Source organism: Bufo bufo, chromosome 6, assembly GCF_905171765.1.
Source record: "Bufo bufo chromosome 6, aBufBuf1.1, whole genome shotgun sequence".
Lineage (NCBI taxonomy): Eukaryota > Metazoa > Chordata > Amphibia > Anura > Bufonidae > Bufo > Bufo bufo.
The window spans coordinates 193,687,185-193,709,395 of record NC_053394.1 but is presented as its reverse complement, the minus strand read 5'-3'; the positions used below and the strand labels follow the sequence as shown (position 1 = coordinate 193,709,395).

Below are 22,211 nucleotides of genomic sequence, written 5' to 3'. Positions count from 1 at the left end.
GCAGCATCACAGGGGAGGGAGACACTGCTTCCTTCTCCCCTGTGCTGCTGAGGGAACACGGAGAGCGCTGAGAGCAGCGCGTTCTGTGTTCCCAATACGTTATCGGTATATCGGCAAAATAGATGCCGATACCGATAACGTTCAAAATCCTCAATATCGGCCGATAACATCGGTAAAACCGATAATCTGTCGATCCCTAGCAGTCATGTACACAGTTCTTTAGTATATTCTAACTTGAAGCGTCCCCATCACTATGGGAACGCCTCTGTGTTAGAATATACTGTCGAATCTGAGTTTTCACGAAGTGAAAACTCAGCTCTGAAAAAGCTTTTATGCAGACGGATCTGCGATCCGTCTGTGTGAAAATAGCCTACGGACTCGGATCACGGACGCGGATGACAATCTTGTGTGCATCCGTGTTTTTTCACGGACTCATTGACTTGAATGGGTCCGCGAACCGCTGTCCGTCAAAAAAATAGGACAGGTCCTATTTTTTTGACAGACGGGAAACACGGATCACGGACGCGGATGAACAACGGTGCATTTTCCGAGTTTTCAACGGACCCATTGAAAGTCAATGGGTCCGCAGAAAATCACGGAAAACGGAACAACGGACACGGATGCACACAACGGCCGTGTGCATGAGGCCTTAGTCTGAGAGCCATATTTTTTTTTTTTTTTTGGACCATTGTCTCATGTAGGGGCTCATTTTTTGCGGGATGAGGGGACGGTTTGATTGGTACTATTTCGGCATACATACGACTTTTTCGATCACTTTTATTAACTTTTTTGGGAAGTATGGTGGGCAAAATTTCTATTTTGTCATAGTTTTTATTTATTTATTTATGGCGTTCACCGTGCAGGGAAAGTAACATGACCGTTTTATAGATCAGGTCATTACGGACGCGGTGATATCAAACCTGTGTAGGGAATTATTTTTTATTTTTTTTATCAGTGATAAATGTGTTTTTTTATTTTTTGCATTTAGCAGAAGTCTGATGAGCACCATGGACAGCCAGAAGCCTGTGAAGGTGTCTGGTTGCCATGGTAAGTCTGGTTGCCACCAAAGCAGCGGGTGATGGGGAGGGAGGCGTGCCCCCCTCCCTCTGTGGTCCCGTCAAGAATCGGGGGCTGAAAAGGCACAGCAGCCCCCGATGGGAGAGGGAGGGAGCTCCTTCCCTGTTAACTCCTTCCATACATATATTTTTTTTTAACTGATTAACCCCTGAACGCTCTTTTTTTTTAAATTTCAGATACCACGATCAGCAATGAACGCGGCATCTGAGGAGTTCAATGATTGGGGGGGCGGCGCAATCGCCGTTCTGTGTCATTGCTCCTGAAACTTACAAATAAATGCGCTTCATGACAATGTGTTTCATCACTAAAAGGATTTCTTTGTGAAATTTGCTGAATCTAATTTTTGTAAAACTTCGCTCATCTCTATTGATGGGAACGCCTCTGTGTTAGAATATACTGTCGGATCTGCTCCAGTGCATGCCGATCCTTGATATTAAGGGTCTTCGTGCTCTTTCCACCCCATCACAGCTGATTTAATGTTCCACCCCATCACACCCCTTTAATGTTCCCTTCATATCACAGTGAAGAGAAATTTAAATCTTAAAAAGGTTGTCATCCCATACACTAGGGCATATCATTAGGATATGCCCCCAATGTCTGATAGGGACCTGGAGTTCGCAAAGTGATGGAGGGCACACCGTGCATGCTGTGGCCGCCATCCATTTATTTCTGTGCGACTGCCTAGAATAGTCTCTTTAAACTATATGGGAAGCACACCACGCAAGCCTGGCCACCACTCCATTCACTTCTATGGGGTTGACGGAAATAGCCAAGCCAGCGCTCTTTCACTTTGCAATCTCCATTCTACAGATAGATGTGGGATCTGCACTTATCACACATCGGGGGCATATCCTAGCGATATGCCCCCAATGTATGAGATGATACAACTATGTTATAAGGGAAAATAATAATAATGATCGGGTCTCCATCCCGATCGTCTACTAGCAACCGTGTGTGAAAATCGCACCGCATCCGCACTTGCTTGCGGATGCTTGCGATTTTCACGCAACCCCATTCACTTCTATGGGGCCTGCGTTGCGTGAAAAACGCAGAATATAGAGCATGCTGCGATTTTCACGCAACGCACAAGTGATGCGTGAAAATCACCGCTCATGTGAACAGCCCCATAGAAATGAATGGGTCGGTATTCAGTGCGGGTGCAATGCATTCAACTCGCGCATCGCATCCGCGCGGAATACTTGCCCGTGTGAAAGGGGCCTAAGGGTCTTCATGCTCTTTCCACCCCATCACAGCTGATTGATATATTTATTTTTTTTCCAACTGAAATTAGCAGCAGGATAAGGTTGCACCGGGTATCAAACTTTCGATACCCAATCGATACTTTTGTACCCGGATCGATACGATACTGAGATTTGCTATTTTCCGATACTAGGCCTACTGCGCAGCCTTGTATCTTTTAGAGAGCATGGCACGTGCCGCACTCGGCACACACCATGTTCTCATCAGCCTGCACAGTGGAGGAGGAGTCCCTCCTAACTGTGACGAGGCTGCCGCTGGCCAACAATGACAGTAGCACTGAGGGGGAGGGGAGGTTGGCCACAGTGTCACCAATGAAAGGATTAAAGGGTTTCTATCACCTCGTTTTGCCATAATTAGCTATCAGACACTAGCGATCCGCTAGTGTCTGCTCTACCAAAAAATGCTATTATGATACCTTTGTGTGCTGCCGTTTGCCTAAAAAAACTAACCTTCATTGATATGCTAATGAGCCTCTAGGTGCTATGGGGGCGTCTTTTCAGCACCTAGAGGCTCGGTCTACTCACACAAAATGCCACCCAGCGCGTCCCTCTAGCCCGCCCATCTCCTCTGGAATGCGATCCTCCCTCTGAGCCAGCGGACGAATTCTCGAGCCTGCGCCGTGCGCGTCTGTATTCGACGCAGGCGCAGTGAATGTCTGACCGCTCCCTGCACATACATCTCCACTGCGCCTGCACCGATGACAGAGATGTCTGTGCAGGCAGCGGTCAGACAATCACTGCGCCTGCGCCGAAGACAGACGCGGACGGCGCAGGCGCGAGAGCTGGCTCAGATGGAGGATGGCATTCCAGAGGAGATGGGCAGGCTGGAGGGACGCGATGGGCGGCATTTTGTGTGAGTAGACCGAGCCTCTAGGTGCTGAAAAGACGCCCCCATAGCACCTAGAGGCTCATTAGCATATCAATAAAAGTTATTTTTTTAGGCAAACGGCTGCACACAAAGGTATTATAATAGCATTGTTTGGTAGAGCAGACACTAGCGGCTCGCTAGTGTCTGATAGCTAATTATGTCAAAACGAGGTGATAGAAACCCTTTAAGGGGAGGATGGGGGAGGCCACTGTGCCACCAATGCATATAATTTAACCTCTTAATCAAATGTATGCAGCGGGTGCCGGATCTATCATAAAGCCGGCAACCGACCTCAATGACAGGGTGCGGCGATCCGCCGAACCGTGTCTGTTAACCCCTCCTGAGGGTTTAATAGACACGGTTCTCCTATGTGGTGAACGTCGTAACAAAAGAAAAAAAAAACGCAAATCGACATTTTTTAGTCACCTAGTCCCCCCCCCCCCCAAAATAGGATAGGACTGTTCTATTATGGGATGGACGTTCCATAAAATGCGGAATGCACGGCGGCTCTTTTGGGGTTTTATTTTTTTTCGTGTGGTGTCGATTGATATTGAGTATCGCAATACATTTTTATAATGTTGAAATCGAATCAAAATTTTGGTATCCTGACAATCCTACAGCAGGTGGTTAGGGATAGGTTGGAACTTATAAATATCATGACTGATTGGCATGCACTGGATCTGTTCATTACAGGAGTTTAGAAAAATAGCTGGGTCAATTAACCCCCCAATTAACCAAACCTGTTTGGACCAAGCCAGATTTTGGAAATCTGTTATGTGTCACTTTGGCAGAGAATAACTGCGTAAAGGTTGTGCACATCCAAGTAATTCTGACGTTTTTTTATTAAATTTAACCAATACAATTTGCGCATATTTATAAAAAAAAATAATATATTTGGGAAAGTTGTCTTTTTTAATTTTTTTTTCTTATTTTTAACTGCCGTATTTTACATATATACATAAATACTATTACAATATTTTTTATGTATTTCCACTTCTTTAGTTTGGCTGCACTTTTAAAAAAAACTTTAAAAATTTTTTTAGGACACTTAACATTTTAATAACTAGGGATCCAAAGTTGATTCGCATAAAACTTTGTTCTAATACTGTACAGAGCAGTAGCTCCGTACAGTATTCGAATGTATTGGCTCCAATGAGCCAAAGTTATTGCTTTGTGAAGTCTCTTGAGACTTCATGCAATAACTTCATGAATTAATTTGTACTGTAAAAAAATAATTTACCACTTGGAATCGAACCCGAATTCGGGGAAATGTTTTTTTACAGTACAAATTAATTTATGAAGTTATTGCATGAAGTCTCGCGAGACTTCGCAAAGCAATAGCTTCGGCTAATCGGAGCCAATACATTTACTGTACAGAGCTCCTGCTCCGTACAGTATTAGAATGTTTTATGCAAATTGACTTCGGATGTTTCATCCCTAATTTTAACGTTAATTTAAAATATTTTAAAGTACATATTTTTTTTCTTGCACCGAGCCAAGTTTGCAGAGGTTTATAAATGTCAGAATAATAGAACCACCCAGAATGAGTACACCCAAAAATATATCATCCCATTTCTCCTGTCTTCAGAAATATCCCCATTGTGGCCTTAATCTTATGTCTTGAGATGTGGCAGGGCCTAAAAATAAAGGAGCACCCAGTGGCTTTCGGAACACAACATTTGCTTGAAAATGTTTCAGGCCCCATTGCACACTTATAATGGCGTTGAGCTTCCAAAACAACACAAAACCCCCATAAATTACCCCATTTTGAAAACTAGATCTCTTAAGTGAGTTTTTGACCACCTATTTTTTTGGCAGAAATTAATGCTATGCCCCTCCAAAGTATTTTTATTAACCACTTTCAGTACGTGCTGGAATGATGTTTAAACATGGTGCTCCCTCATATTTCAAACAGCAGAGGCCTGCTGCTAACGACCGCAACCGGCAGTAATGCCGTTTGCGGTAATTACAGCCTTTTAGATGCCGTACTCAAGTGTGATCACGGCATTTAAAGGGTGAAAAACCCAGAAGCGCGCACTGTGTCTGAAAATCACCGTGCCAGAAAATGCCTGTAATAATAAAATATAAAAATATTTTTCCAATACAGCGAATGGCATAATGACATTTTTTCATCTCTTCTCTTACCAAAAATTATACCCTGTAATATTATAGCTTGTAATATTACATTCCAGAAATACATCCAGATACATGCCCTTATATGGATATCTGAATAGAAAAATAAATGCTCAGCGAACCATGCAAAATTAAAATTGTACGTTTTCCACAGATATGGTATTTAAATATGTTGTGCCCTGTTTGGACACCTAAGTCTTACACCAGACTCCTTAAATTGTTAGGCAGGGTTTTAATTTTTTTTTTTTTGTGAAACATGATGAAAAATTGTAGAAAAGAAACGAATTGGCACTCAAAATATATGGAATCACTTGCGTAGATACAAATAAATGATTTATTCTGATATAAAATCCTCAAAATATTCTAAAAGCATAAAAAATGGTAATAAAATCCCTAAGAAAATTGTTAAAAGGGAGAGAAAAAGAAGAGAAACAAAAACATGTATGGTGTCTTGATTGGTGGTAACCACTAGATGTCGCTATGGTACCATAGATAAACGTTCCTTGGTGAGTATGAGTCCTTAATTATTTCGATTTTGTGAACTATTAAAATGTTGAAGCGTTATTCAAGTTAGTAGTTATCACATAATGCTGAAGCAGTCTTTAGTTGAAGAGAAAACTTGCACACAGTTAGTCAGGCTGCACAGGTGTTAGGGTTAACAAGTTAGTATGCAAGATGATATGCCGACTATGTCGGTAGTTACTTTTCCCCCTCCTGTCTGATGACCAGGTCGAGTTGTCGCCTGCTTGAATCGGAGCTTCCCCGTTATGCAGACCAGCCGCGGCGTGTAGTTTCCTCAGCGTTGCACGTGACCAGGAAGTGGTACTGGCTACTCACGTGATCTAGGAGCAGACTCGTTCTTTGACCCACTTTAGGACCCAGCAGAAGCCAGAGCGGCTTCTGCTGGGTCCTAAAGTGGGTCAAAGAACGAGTCCACAGGTTTCTTAATATTGGATATATCCTTGATGGTTCGAAAAATGTCCTCATCGATGTTTGAAATGTCCTTATCGATTAGTACAGAGTGCTGCACATTAATATTGCCCAAAGTCTCCTTCAGTGGTAGCATAATAATGGCAGTTTCGTTTTTTATATACATATGCTCCAGATTGGGTACGCCCTTAATCAGATTGGACTGCCCTTAATCGCAGACAAAACTGACTGAACTTGCTTGCGAAATGAGTTTTCCTGAACGCATCTGGACCAAATCCGTATCGTTCGTGTGAAAAGAGGCCTAATTTGCACCCAACCAGCTGTCCCTGCCTACTTGTAGAGCAAGCCCTAAGCGACAAGTTCACAACTGGTTGACTATCCCTTTGCTGGTAAGTGCAGGGAGTCAAACCAAGCACACGTGGTAAAAACTGCAGGGACCTGTTCACACAACTGGAACCCAGAACAGACCAAAACACATAGAAAGGTCGTACAGCAATAGGTCAAAACTGGGAGGTCAATACGGTACCAAATTACAAGCAGAAAGAGAGGTCCAAATCAAGCTGAAGTCAAATCTAATAGCAGCAAACCAAAACACAAAATAGCAACTGGAGCACAGCAAGGAAAACCTGTAACTGGCAAGGGTGTATTGCTAGAAGGGATTTAAATAGAGCACTTCGTCCCAGAATCAGAACCTGATAGGACATGACTTGGCACTCTATTACTTAGAACACAGCACACAGCAATAGATCTTCTGAGCAATCAGCCCACTGCTAGTCTCCTCCAGCACATGCCTGCTATGGGGAGAAAGAGTATAGCATCAAGTTGCTAATGACGCTGTCACCAATGGGTGTGGCCTAGTAGCGCGTCTCTCCCAGGGCACCCGCGCCGAAGATGCTGCCGCTGGAGCCCAGACAGGTAAGTTTGTGACAGACACCAATTTAATATTTTTAAAGGATAACTGTCACATTTTGACCCTAATTTCAGTTTTCATATATGTAGTTACTAATAACATGATATTCCAGAATCAGTTACTATTAGACTGACTTACCCCATATTTAATAAGATTCAGCCCTTAGCAACCAGTCTGCATAAAACTGCAATTTCACTATTCAGTTAAGATGGCCGCCACTGCCCTCACCATGAGGCTAATCCCGCCTGCCCTCACTAGCCAGTGACAATAGCCCCCCAAAAGTGTCATTAACCAGAGCCCTCCCCCCTAAAAGATTAATCTCCTGCAGCACAAAGGGGTCCTCTTACCGCATGTTGCTTTCATTTATACACTGAGCAGATGGCAGATCTCCCTTCCCTGGTCTGCACTGCTTCCACTCTGCATTCTCCAGCTCTGCTGAGTGAGGGAGCGTCTGCCAAGCGCAGGGACAGGGAGAAGTGCACACAGCCCAGACACTGTTATCAGCTGCTGGGGAGCTGCTATAGCCATGTTTTATCATAAGAAATGCTGATATTTGTAAACAATAGTCATATCAGAAGCATAGGAATGATGATGTGCGATTTAGATTCACTCTACACATTAACAGTATTTCTGCTATGTCTTTTCTCCCCCTCTGAATCAGCACTCCTCCCCATTTTAGCTCAGGTGCTTTTAAATTAGCAGAAGTCTGCAAAGGGTTTATAAATTCCTACCACATCCCAGTTGGAGTTCCTGGGAGGTTGTGAACAGATGATCCTTTTGCACCAGTTCACATGCGGCGCTGGACGGCGGCCGTCGCTGCTTCTGTGCCTTGCCGGTGGAGTGATGGGACCCGGGGCCCAGGTGGCCTCACTTTATAGTGGGGCCGCTGTGCGGCTGCTGGGTCCCATTGCCTGCTGGAGCGGTGTGGAGGCGCGGTGGTCGCCGCACAGAGCCGCGCCATGGTTAGAGTAGGTTCCCACTTAAAGAGGCAACCTTGTCGCGGTAAGTGGGCCTATGCTCTTTGATCAAACTGTATACTAATTGCCTCTCTTAGTGCACAGCAAATGATTGATAACAGTGCTGTATAGCCATGTTTTATCATAAGAAATGCTGATATTTGTAAACAATGGTCATATCAGAAGCATAGGAATGAGGAGGTGCGATTTAGATTCACTCTACACATTAACAGGACCTGGCTTTAATCATTTACTTACAGTCCCTGGCTGTCAGTAATGTGACCTTGCACACAGCGTCCTCCGTCTGGATCATGCCTAGCAACCCTATTTTAAGCACAGGTAAAAGTAGGCAGTACAGGGAACAAAAATGTGGAATTAAGGGGTAATTGAATACACAGTGAAAAGTTGAAATAGGGCCACCAAGGTGATATTAATCACCACAATCCAATACTCAAAAAAAATACGACAGTTATCCTTTAAGTTTTACCAAAGCAGTTATGAAAAAAATGTTTTAGGCTACTTTCACACTAGCGTTCGGGTGTCCGCTCGTGCGCACCGTTTAAAGGGGCTCACGAGCGGCCCCGAACGCATCCGTCTGGCCCCAATGCATTCTCAGTGGAGGCGGATCCACTGAGAATGCATCCGCCTGCCAGCGTTCAGCCTCCGCTCCGCTCAGTGAGCGGACACCTGAACACTGCTTGCAGCGTTCGGGTGTCCGCCTGGCCGTGCGGAGGCGAGCGGATCCGTCCAGACTTATAATGGAAGTCAATGGGGACGGATCCGCTTGAAGATGACACAATATGGCTCAATCTTCAAGCGGATCCGTTCCCCATTGACTTTCAATGTAAAGTCTGAACGGATCCGCTCAGACAACTTTCACACTTTCTAAGTTTTAATGCAGACCCATCCGTTCTGATCGGATGCGAACGTCTGCATTATCGGAGCGGATCCGTCTGATGAAACATCAGACGGATCCGCTCCGAACGCTAGTGTAAAAGTAGCCTAAGTGGTGTCATTTTCTGAGCGCGATTTATTTTTTATATATTTATTTTTGAGGGCTCTTTTTTTGGGTGACGTGAGGGGATGAGGTGACGTATTCATAGGTACGATTTTGGGTTACAGAAGACTTTTGGATCGCTCACTATTGTATTTTTTGGAAAGTGAGGTGACCAAAAAATGGCTGTTCTTGCATAGTTTGTTTTCTTTACTGCATTCACCTGACGGGGTAAATCATTGGACATTTTTATAAAGCAGTTTGTTATGGACTGGGCAATACAAAATGTCTTTTTTTTTTTTTTATACTTTTTACTTTTGTTCCACTAGGAGACTTCTCATGGTCTGATAACGGGTACAATACATAAAAAATCATGCTGTATTGTAAATGTCAGTTTCACACTGATATCTGATACGGATATCAGACCCTGTCCGAGGCACGGCCTGATAGGCATCCGCAGCTGGCAGTCCTGGAGGCCTTTGTAAGGCTTCTGGCTGCCATAACAACCGTCAGCAACCTACCATTGCATCACTGGGAGCTGATGGACTGAGCGACGAAGCTCTGTAAATCCCTCAAGTGTAGTGGTCAGCTTTGACTGCCATTTCTAAGGGGATAAATGATGCAGGCAGTTACAACAGGAGCCAGCTCCTGTGCCCGTCCAGTCACTGCCCCATACATGTAAAGCATGATACAGGAAATCATAACCCACTGTGCCGTACATGTCTGTTGGCTACAAGGAAGGTTGAAGTGGAGCTGTCACAACAAGATGCAGGTCATTCAGCAGGTTATAGAGTACTGTAAGTTAAGTTTAACATATAGATAGATATGTGTATATACACTGCTCAAAAAAATACAGGGAACACTTAAACAACGCAATTTAACTTCAAGTCAATCACACTTCTGTGAAATAAACCTGTCCAGTTATGAAGCAACACTGATTGTGAATCAATTTCTCCGGCTGATGTGCAAATTGGATAGACAACAGGTAGAAATGATAGGCAATTAGTAAGAAAACCCCTATAAAAGAGTGGCTCTGCAGGTGGTGACCACAGAACATTTCTCTGTTCTCATCCTTTTTGGCTGTTGTTTTGGTCACTTTTGCATTTTGTCATTGTTCTCACCCCTAGAGGTAGCATGAGATGGTGTCTACAACCCACAGAAGTTGCACAGGTAGTGCAGCTCAGCCAGGGTGGCACAGAAATGCTAGATGTGGCAAGAAGGTTAGCTGTGGCTGTCAGCACAGTATACAGAGCATGTAGCACAGGAGACAGGCCAGTACACCAGGAAATGTGGAGGGGGCCGTAGGAGGGCAACAACCCATCAGCAGGGCCACTACCTCCTCCTTTGTGCAAGGAGGAACAGGAGAAGCAGTGCCAGAGCCCTGCAAAATGACCTCCAGCAGGCGACTAATATCAGTCTGCCTGCTGAAACTGTCTGGTACAGACTCCATGAGGGTGGTATGAGAGCACAATGTCCACAAGTCGGTGTTGTGCTTACAGCCCAACACTCTGCAGGGCGATTGGCATTTGCCAGAGAACACAAACATTGGCAGATTCGACATTGGTGCTCTGTGCTCTTCACGGATGAGAGCAGGTTCGCGCTGAGCACGTGTTACAGAATCTGGAGACGCCGTGGAGAGCGTTCTGCTGCCTGCAACATCCTTCAGCATGACTGGTTTGGCAGTGGGTCAGTAATGGTGTGGGGGGGCATTTCATAGAAACATAGAATGTGTCGGCAGATAAGAACCATTTGGCCCATCTAGTCTGCCCAATATACTGAGTACTATGGATAGCCCCTGGCCCTATCTTATATGAAGGATGGCCTTATGCCTATCCCATGCATGCTTAAACTCCTTCACTGTATTTGCAGCTACCACTTCTGAAGGAAGGCTATTCCATGCATCCACTAATCTCTCAGTAAAGTAATACTTCCTTATATTACTTTTAAACCTTTGCCCCTCTAATTTAAAACTATGTCCTCTTGTAGCAGTTTTTCTTCTTTTAAATATTCTCTCCTCTTTTACCTTGTTGATTCCCTTTATGTATTTAAAAGTTTCTATCATATCCCCTCTGTCTCGTCTTTCTTACAAGCTATACATGTTAAGGTCCTTTAATCTTTCCTGGTAAGTTTTATCCTGCAATCCATGTACTAGTTTAGTAGCTCTTCTCTGAACTCTCTCCAAAGTATCAATATCCTTCTGGAGATATGGTCTCCAGTACTTAGCACAATACTCCAAATGAGGTCTCACTAGTGCTCTGTAGAGCGGCATGAGCACCTCCCTCTTTCTACTAGTAATGCCTCTCCCTATACACCCAAGCATTCTGCTAGCATTTCCTGCTGCTCTATGACATTGTCTGCCTACCTTTAAGTCTTCTGAAATAATGACCCCTAAATCCCTTTCCTCAGATACTGAGGTTAGGACTGTATCACTGATTTTATATTCTGCTCTTGGGTTTTTATGCCCCAGGTGCATTATTTTGCACTTATCCACATTAAATTTTAGTTGCCAGATTTTTGACCATTCCTCTAGTTTTCCTAAATCCTTTTCCATTTGGTGTATCCCTCCAGGAACATCAACCCTGTTACAAATCTTTGTGTCATCAGCAAAAAGACACACCTTACCATCGAGGCCTTCTGCAATTTCGCTGATAAAGATATTAAACAATATGGGTCCCAGAACAGATCCCTGAGGTACCCCACTGGTAACAAGACCTTGGTCTGAATATACTCCATTGACTACAACACTCTGTTGCCTGTCCCTCAGCCACTGCCTAATCCATTCAACAATATGGGAGTCCAAGCCCAAAGACTGCAATTTATTGATAAGCCTTCTGTGTGGGACAGTATCAAAAGCCTTACTGAAGTCTAGATAAGCGATGTCTACTGCACCTGCGCCATCTATTGTTTTAGTCACCCAATCAAAAAATCAATAAGATTAGTTTGACATGATCTCCCTGAAGTAAACCCATGCTGTTTTTTATCTTTCAATCCATGGGATTTTAGATGTTCCACAATCCTCTCCTTAAGTATGGTTTCCATTAATTTCCCCACTATTGATGTCAGGTTTACTGGCCTATAGTTGCCCGATTCCTCCCTGCTACCTTTTTTTGGAGGGACGCACAGCCCTCCATGTGCTAGCCAGAGGTACACTGACTGCCATTAGGTACCGGGATGAGATCCTCAGACCCATTGGGAGACCATATGCAGATGCATTGGGCCCTGGGTTCCTTCTGATGCATGACAATGTGAGACCTCGTGTGGCTGAAGTGTGTCAGCAGTTCCTGCATGATGAAGGCATTGATGCTATGGACTGGCCTGCGCGTTCCCCAGACCTAAATCCAATCGAGCACATCTGGGACATCATGTCTTGTTCCATCCACCAACGCCACGTTGTGCCACAGACTGTGCAGGTCTGGGAGGAGATCCCTAAGGAGAACATCCGCCACCTCACCAGGAGCATGCCCAGGCATTGTAGGGAGGTCCTATAGGCATGTGGAGGCCACACACATTACTGAGCCTCGTTTCCTTGTCGTGAGGCATTTCTACTGTTGGATCAGCCTGAAATGAGATTTTTCCACTTTGATTTTGAGTATTATTCTAAATTCAGACCTCCGTGGGATATAAATTTTTATTTACATTGATCATTTTCATGTTTTATTGTTCTCAACACATTCCACTATGTAATGAATAAAGATTTGCAACTGGAATACTTTATTCATTGAGATCTAGGATTTGGTATTTTAGTGTTCCCTTTATTTATTTATTTTTTGTCATTTATCAAACTGAAGTAAAGTAGAACTGGTTTAGGTCCCCATAGCAACCAATCGGAGTCCTCCTTTCATTTTCCAAAGGAGCTGTCAAAATTGAAAGGTGGAATCTGGTTGCTATGGGCAACTAAGCCAGTTCTACTTTACACCAGTTTGACCCCAATAGTTTGTAAGTCTGATGAAAGACCGACATCCATCCAGTTCAGCCTAGTATCCTGCAAATTTGATCAAGAGCAGGGCAAAAACACCCATGCAGTAGAAGCCAATTTTCCTCATTCCAAAATTAATTCCCGACTCCAATAAGGCAACTCCCTGGATATACAGCATCTGACCCGAACTAAAATTTAGTTTCTTGTTAGATTCCATCTGGAGCTGTAATACCATATGAAAAGGTTCCGTTCTGCAAAAAAATAGAACATGTCCTATTATTGTCCGCATTACGGACAAGGATAGTACTGTTCTATTTGGGGTCAGCTATTCCGTTCCTCAAAATACGGAATGCACGCAGACGGTCGTGTGCATGAGCCCTAAATAGGACGTTTGGAAAAGAGGTGGGGCTTAAGCTTTATCCATTGCATGTACTGTCAATGCACTCCTATTCAGTGTCCTGTGGCAAAAGTTTAAAGTAGAAAGCTAGGAAACTATGATTTCTGCTCTGTGTACTGTGGGATCATTTATTAAGACCGGCAATTAAGACACCGGTCTTAATCCCCCTGCCGCTGTTGGTGGATGTGCCAAAGTTTTGTAGATCCCTGGGCAACAACACCCAGGCCCTCTAACTATACCACCTATGGCCCCCCCCTTTTTTTTAGGCCAGAATGGGATTCAATTACGAGAAAAGTGGGGATACAATGCAAAATAGGAGCCACAGTAGGATAGGCAGGCGATACATATAAGAGATCTGACCCTTCCTCTTCTCCTAATGCCATACACGGCCAATCCTCACAGATGCGGAATAGCACATCATCAAGTGACAAGACATTGAAGGCTCAGGTAATAAATCTGTCAAGCATGTCATTAACAGAAGCCCAGTACAGTTTATTACAAAAAGGACTCGCCTTCACATCTGTACCACGGTTTAACAAAAATTCACTTGGGTGAAGGATGTTAATCTCTTTGCACGCAAATTGCCACTACATAAACAGTATTTATGCACAACTGTTGACACAAATAAATCCAAAAAGAACAAGAGGCATTAATGACACTGGAACACCTCCAAGCAGAGAATGAGGGTGGTTTATCCAGCATTGAACCCCCTCTTACTGAATTGAAACCAAGATCCAAATGAACTCCAGCGTTCTCGCAGTACAAGAACATTCAGACCTTTTGTCGATCTAGTATCCCAAGAGATTGAGAAATTACAGATAAAAACAGATAAGCTTCCGTCTAATCTGACAGCAGAGGAAAAGATGGCACTTGAGGAACTAAAAAGAAATGATACAATAGTTATCAAGCCAAGCGATAAGGGGGGAAATATCGTAATCCAAGATGAGGCGGATTATAATAAGATGGTAGAGAGATTACTGGCTGATACTACTACATACCTAATATTGCCTGAAAATCCAACAAACAGATATTTAGCTGAGTTACAGTCAGGTTCATAAATATTGGGACATCGACACACTTCTAACATTTTAACATTTTTGGCTCTATACACCACCACCACCACAATGGATTTGAAATGAAATGAACAAAATGTGCTTTAACTGTCAGCTTTAATTTGAGGGTATTTACATCCAAATCAGGTGAACGGTGTAGGAATTACAACAGTTTGCATATGTGCCTCCCACTTGTTAGGGACCAAAAGTAATGGGACAGAATAATAATCAGGTGAATATTCAAGACCAAGAAAAATCCAGCTTCCAAGATGCAAAAGGTGGAATCTTTATTGTGCATTTAAAATCCAATGCAAGACATCACAGGTTACAGTAACTTGTTTCAGACCGTAAGTAAATCAGGGTCCTTCATCATGACCATCATGATGAAGGACCCTGATTTACTTGCGGTCTGTTACTGTAACCTGTGATATCTTGCATTGGATTTTAAACGCACAATAAAGATTCCACCTTTTGCCTCTTGGAAACTGGATTTTTCTTGGTCTTGACTGTACATGTAGTCTTGAAAGGAGAAATGGTTCAGCACCTCATTTCCAAGGAAGAGTATGATTTTATGTACAATAGAAAACCTACAGTAGCAACATTTTATGCACTGCCGAAAGTACATAAAAATAAAGCACCAATACCTGGTAGATGGATAGTATCAGGTAATGACTCATTAAATCAGCCAATTAGTGAATATGTGGCTACGATATTGAGACCTTTTCTCACATCCCTACTGTCATACATAAGGAATACTAGTAACAAACACCAATTTGAGAGCACACATAAAAAAAAATCATATTTATTTTATTATATACCATAATTACATTATAGAAACAATAGAACCCATAAGGGACAGATTATGCAGGAGAGAATATGGAAACAATGTGTGTCCCCCGATTACAATTAACTGGTAAGGACACAAAGGCAATAACATCAAATGATAACCGTCATGGTTAAGTAACTAACACTGCCCGAATCCTACACCCACTCAGCATCCAAAAAATAACACTCAAACTCAGAGAGCACAATGCCTAGCTGTGTAATAGAGAAGGGTGCCTGCACCCCCAGCAGGGAATGCTAACAATAAGTCCCCAACACACTATTACTCTTGAGCAGCCTACTAGCATACACATACATGGACACAACTGTGGGGATACCAACCAGCAATCGGGAGACACACCACCCCGACGTACGTTTCGCCGTTGCTTCCTCTTGGGGAAGCCAACAAATTGTACTAAAGATTCAGAGCGAGAGGGTGCCCAAGGAAACCCCTCAAAAAGGCATATGATCGAGCAAGAAATCAAAAGAGGGAGGATCTCTTATTATCGAAAAACAAAAATTAGACTGAAGAAAAAGTAATTAGATGTACAGGTACCTATGACGGAAACAATCGTGGTACAGTAAACATTGGCACATACTTATGAGTGACCCAGACCTGAAAAAGGTACTACCCCCCCCTCCCCATCCTAGCCTTACATACAGAAGAGAACGGACTCTCAGAGACCAACTGGTCCATAGCCATTTCTCTGTAAAAGGAGAAAATACATCATGGCTAAGATCAGATATTACAGGATCATTCCCATGTGGAAACTGCCGTAGCAGTGGTATCATATACAGTACAGACCAAAAGTTTGGACACACCTTCTCATTCAAAGAGTTTTCTTTATTTTCATGACTATGAAGGCATCAAAACTATGAATTATCACATGTGGAATTATATAAATAACAAACAAGTGTGAAACAACTGAAAATGTCATATTCTAGGTTCTTCAAAGTAGCCACCTTTTGCTTTGCACACTCTTGGCATTCTCTTGATGATCTTCAAGAGGTAGTCACCTGAAATGGTCTTCCAACAGTCTTGAAGGAGTTCCCAGAGATGCTTAGCACTTGTTGGCCCTTTTGCCTTCACTCTGCGGTCCAGCTCACCCCAAACCATCTCGATTGGGTTCAGGTCCGGTGACTGTGGAGGCCAGGTCATCTGGCGCAGCACCCCATCACTCTCCTTCATGGTCAAATAGCCCTTACTTTCAAAGTTTTCCCAATTTTTCGGCTGACTGACTGACCTTCATTTCTTAAAGTAATGATGGCCACTCGTTTTTCGTTACTTAGCTGCTTTTTTCTTGCCATAATACAAATTCTAACAGTCTATTAAGTAGGACTATCAGCTGTGTATCCACCTGACTTCTCCTCAATGCAACTGATGGTCCCAACCCCATTTATAAGGCAAGAAATCCCACTTATTAAACCTGACAGGGCACACCTGTGAAGTGAAAACCATTTCAGGTGACTACCTCTTGAAGCTCATCAAGAGAATGCCAAGAGTGTGCAAAGCAGTAATCAAAGCAAAAAGTTGTTTCACACTTTTTTGTTATGTATATAATTCCACATGTGTTAATTCGTAGTTTTGATGCCTTCAGTGTGAATCTACAATTTTCATAGTCCTGAAAATAAAGAAAACTCTTTGAATGAGAAGGTGAGTCCAAACTTTTGGTCTGTACTGTACATCGCATCATGTACATGTCCAAAATTATACATTGGCAAAACGGTTGAAGAATTAAGAAGGAGAATTTCGGGACACATCAGCACAATCAATACGAAAAAGGATATTTCCCTGTTTAGACATATAACATATGTACATAATGGGGATCTTGACATTCTGAAGTTCTAGGGAATATCTAGAATTCCACTTTGCCCAAGGACGAGGTAATTTGGACCAAAAATTTCTTCAGGAGGAGGCCAGATAGATACACAGGCTAAAAACACTGAGCCCAAAAGGCCTGTTTAAGGGTTTCTCATTTACGGCTTTTATATAAAAAGCCTTTGTCAACAAACAAATAATGAAATAAATAATATACAAGAATAATACCTTGATAGGTTAATTTAGACTAACAGTGAGAGTACCAAGGAAATAAGAAAAATATTGTATCCCTGCAATAGACAAAATAGTCATATCCTCCCTCCTACTTCGACCATCGTGTTTAGGATTGATCCCGGGACATGATTGTTCTTTTTTTTTTTAAATGATTCGCGTACAGTATATTTAATATTGAAGATTTTGTTCCACCTGAGTCTGGTGGATATTACAGTTGATAAAAATATCAAATATGAATTTTTGGGAATTTCTGGAGGAGAAGATCAGTAAGCAGTGAGTGCAGAGCACGCACATGGAGCACTGCATTCACCGCTACCCTGTCCTGCTGTACCAATAAGTGCTTCCATAATTACCCCACCCTGGGGGAAAAAAGGGCGTCTTATGGGTCGAAAAATATGCTATTTTTCCGAAAGTGCCCCCAGTAGTTATAATTCCCCCATAGTGCTTTCAGGAGTTATAATGCCTCCACAATGCGCCCAGTAGTTATAATGCCCCTATAGTGTCCCCAGTAGTTATAATGCCCTCTATACTGGTCCCTGTAATCCTGTCCTCTATAGTGCCCTCAGTAGTTATCATGCTCCCCTATAATGCCCTCAGTAGTTTTAATGCCCCTATAGTGCAACCAGTAGTTACCATGCTCTCCTTTATTGCCCCTATAGAGCTACTACTGATAGATATCATGTTCTCCTAAAATGCCCCCAGTATTTATAATGCTCCTTATACTGGTCCCAGTATTTATGCTCACCATAGTGACATCAGTATGTATAATATACCCTATGGAGACTGAGAACTTATAATGGCCCAGTACTTATGAGGCCCTCTATAGTGGCCTAGCCCCCTATAGATGCCCAGTACTTATAATCCTTCCCCTCTGTAGTGCTCCTGTTATAATGCCCCCCAAAGTGATATATTTAAAAAATGAATAAATAAAATACTCCATGCAGCCACAGGCCTCTTCCCACCTCCACCTAAGTTGCCTGCAGTCCTGGTGCAGGTTGCGCTTGATGAAGAGACCCAATGCAGACGGCGATATTTTGTCTTCGACTGCGCCTACGCCATTACCACTTATGCTTCAGGCATATACTACACCTGAAACCTATGAGGGTGAACGCTGGGAATGAGAGCTGTCCTGAGGACGGCAATACAGTTGTTAGTGACTTTCAGCATCTGTGCCCTTGGTGGACCCTTCATTCTCATTTGGCATTTTCTGCTGAGTTCTCCTGCAGGTTACAACTGATCTCTGCAATTCTGTCAGAAGGTTTATCCTATAATCTGCTCATTGCTGGGCACTGTTGGGGGCACATGAGGACATTAGTTGACAGGCTCTGGTCTGTACAATGTCTTATTTAGAGATCAGCCTGAAAAAAAAACTTCCATGCTTTAATATGCAAGCTGTTTTCTTCAATAGACAATTGTATGATTGTGTATTGGTGCATTCTTTTTACAGCTTTCTGCATAAACTATCAGTGTGCTTGTACTGTTTGATGTTCTATGGTATGTGCTTTCACAGTATGGTCGCTGTATTCGTGCTGCTGTACGTCAAGAGAAAGGTCTGTCATCACTAGCTGATCATCTGTCCCATGAGAGTGAGCGTGTTGTACGTGCCATTTGTGGAGCGCTGCGCAACCTTTGTGGAGACAGCCGGAACAGAGAGCTGATAGGTAATGCAGTGACTGTGGGAAATTATACATGCCAGACATTTGAGATGTATCAGAATATAACATGGCTAAAAATCTAAAGGGAAAAGGTGTTTAGGGAATGTGATATTGATTTCTTGTTTGACTTTCTTTTTTTGTCATTGTGTACAGGTAAACATGCTCTGAGTAACTTGGTGGCGCGGCTACCAAGTTCTCAGTCTCCTGTGGTTTCGGAGGATACAACTGTGGCTATTCTGAGCACTATTCAAGAGGTTATCACTGGCAACTTGGAGGCATCTAAGAAACTGCGAGAGAGCCAAGGAATTGAAAGGCTTGTACTCATTAATAAGGGAGGGTGAGTGAATGACTGCTTTACAATCCGAAGTCCTGATTTTCCCATTTCCTTGGTAAAAAAATAAGTAAACTGCATGAATAGAATTAGATGTCTGGATGTGTATTATGAATTGTATTATGAATTGTAAGACTGAGGCTACATGGAGACTTTTTACTATCCATATCCAAGTGACAGCAGCAGTACACAGGAGTGCTGTATATCTAGCTATATATTTAAAGTTTGAAGTTCCTGAAAAATGTTCATGGCTTATAAACATGGCATTTTTCTGAATTAATGTGGTTTTTGGGTAAAGATTAGCGGAAATGCAGTGTATGAGCATACCCTTTAATGTGAAAAGTGTATTGGTTCATTAAATGGCTAAAACTGTTGCTGAATTCTAGGTTCTGTGTTTTAGACAACTTTTTGCACTATTTGCAGCGGCCGTTCTGACAGAGAGATCCGTGGAGCTGGTCTTTGCCTTCAGACAGTATGGGGGTTTAAGGAGCTTAGAAGACCTCTCGAGAAGGAAGGTTGGAAGAGGAGTGACTTTCAGGTAATGATGACACATATAACTATTTACTTGAATAGAGGATACCAATTTTTTTATTTAACTAATATTTTCGGTGTATCGGTGAGCAGAAACCAGCAGTTCTACTAAAGCTAAATGGGTTAGTGAAATTTTTAGTTTGACCATAGTTTTATGCTGTATTAGAATATAATTCGATGAGCGAATCGACTTCGGATGCTTCATCCGAAGTCACATTGCATAAAACCTTGTTTTTATACTGTACGGAGCGCTCTGTTCAGTATTAGAATGTATTGACTCAGATGAGCCGAAATTATTAGTTTGCGAAGTATTACAACGAAGTTTTATTCGAAGCGACTTCGGATGAAGCATCCGAAGTCGATTCGCTCAACCCTAATTACTTACATTTTGGAAATGCTGTCCATAAACATAACTGCTGTTTCCTTCTCACAACCTACTGTAAATCTATCTTTTAGTTGTTGTTTTGTCAGTACTGTAGTGACAGGCATGTTGTTTTGGAAGGACATGTTCACAAGAGAGATTTTCCACACAGATTTTAGCACAAATTTCATTGGAATCTGTACTACCATTCATAATGACTGCGGATTTCAAAACAGTGTCAACATGTTACATGTATCTTTCAAACTACAAATCTGCTGCAGAAATTAGAGGTTATTAGGGATGAGTGAACTTCATATTTTGAAGTTCGGTTCGGGGTATATGCTGAATCGCATTATGGATTCCCTTACCACAGACCATAACACAATTCCATGACTGAATGCATAACGGAATGCCTTTAGAGGCATTGTTCATTTCGTCATAATAGAAGTCTATGGCCTGCATAACGGATCTGTCCAGTTTTCGTTATGCTGGAGTCCTCTCCTGCATAACGGAAACAAGCATTCCGTTATGCATTATGTCATGTAATTGCGTTATGGTCCGTGGTAACGGAATCCATAACGCAATTCAGCAAATACCACAACACGAACTTGAACTTCAAAATATGAAGTTCGCTCATCCCTAGAGGTTATACCTCCAATTTCTGATGTGGATTCTATGCAAATTGTATTTTTCCCCATGTGAGCATACCCTTACTGCTTCCTCTAATTACCGTCTATACAGAAAAATCAATCAGTAGCCCAGGGACCCTGCATATTATGAATAGATAAGAGTCTTGCCTCACATCGCTTGCCGGACATTGAAAGTATTTGAATTGTAACTGATGTTTAATTTTTTTTTCTAGAAATAAGTAGTACAGGTGAACAAAAGAAACTTTGTAATATATCTTATCAGAGAAAGATGCGAACATCTTCTCTTTTCAGGCTCCTTTCCTGTTTGACCCTCCTCTACTCGAAATGTCTATTCACTGCTTAGGCTGAGTTCACACTTCAGTTATTTGGTCAGTTATTTCCATAAGTTATTGTAAGCTAAAACCACTAGTGAAGCCTACTCAGAGATGAGGTATAATAGAAAGATTTGCACCTGTTCTGTGTTTTTCACCCGAACCTGGATTTGGCTCACAATAACTGAGGAAAATAACTGGTGTGAACTTGGCCTTAGATAGGTCTTCAGTCAAGAAGAGCTGTGTGCCCTCTGAAGGATAAGTTTACATAGAAGATCAGGGAGCACAAGCAGTGAGACTAAAGAGAGACTTGTAAGTGATTTACTGTCTTCACTGCTGATAAAGTTGACAGTTACAGTGTCTTACAGCACTTGTTTAATCTGGAGACTTTTGCAGACGACTCTGTAGTTCAGTTTAACGTCACTGCCAAGGCCACTAGGTCTCGGCCTTTTGATGAAAGTTCCGCAGTGGTATTATACCAGAGATTTTCGTCGAAAAAACGTCCAGCTCTAGTCTGTTAAATAGTCGATTGTAGGTGTTTACCACTGAGAAAAGGGGCAATACGTTGGACCCCGAAACGCGTCAGGTGCTACACCCCCCATCTTCATACTGAAAGACCCAAACACCTACAATCGACTATTTAACAGACTAGAGCTGGACGTTTTTTCGACAAAAATCTCTGGTATAATACCACTGCGGAACTTTCATCAAAAGGCCGAGACCTAGTGGCCTTGGCAGTGACGTTAAACTGAACTACAGAGTCGTATGCAAAAGTCTCCCGATTAAACAAGTGCTGTAAGAATATAGGCATATTTGGAGAGCGCAGATATTTCAAAGTCTGGACGAAAATTTCAGTCGATTACAAGGTAACAAATTCCTACTTGCAAGTAACATTGTAGCGGGACGCCTCTACCCACTCTGTTCCGGCGGGACGCCGCTGAAAATAAGTGTGGGACATAAGGTCTTGGTCTCAATGCATCGATACCCAGGTATACATTCTTTTTA

General features: G+C 42.6%; 1 protein-coding gene across 5 annotated transcripts in view; it reads left to right on the top strand.

Annotated features, from left to right (window-relative positions):
- The window catches only part of LOC121005864 (catenin delta-1-like), a 607,331-nt gene that overhangs the window by 381,757 nt on the left and 203,363 nt on the right, over window positions 1-22,211 (top strand). For all 5 annotated transcript variants that reach the window (XM_040438663.1, XM_040438662.1, XM_040438660.1 and 2 more), the window contains 3 exons: window positions 18,878-19,028; window positions 19,176-19,359; window positions 19,777-19,891. In XM_040438663.1, the coding sequence (XP_040294597.1) occupies window positions 18,878-19,028; window positions 19,176-19,359; window positions 19,777-19,891 (450 nt within the window). The remainder of the gene's footprint in view (window positions 1-18,877; window positions 19,029-19,175; window positions 19,360-19,776; window positions 19,892-22,211) is intronic.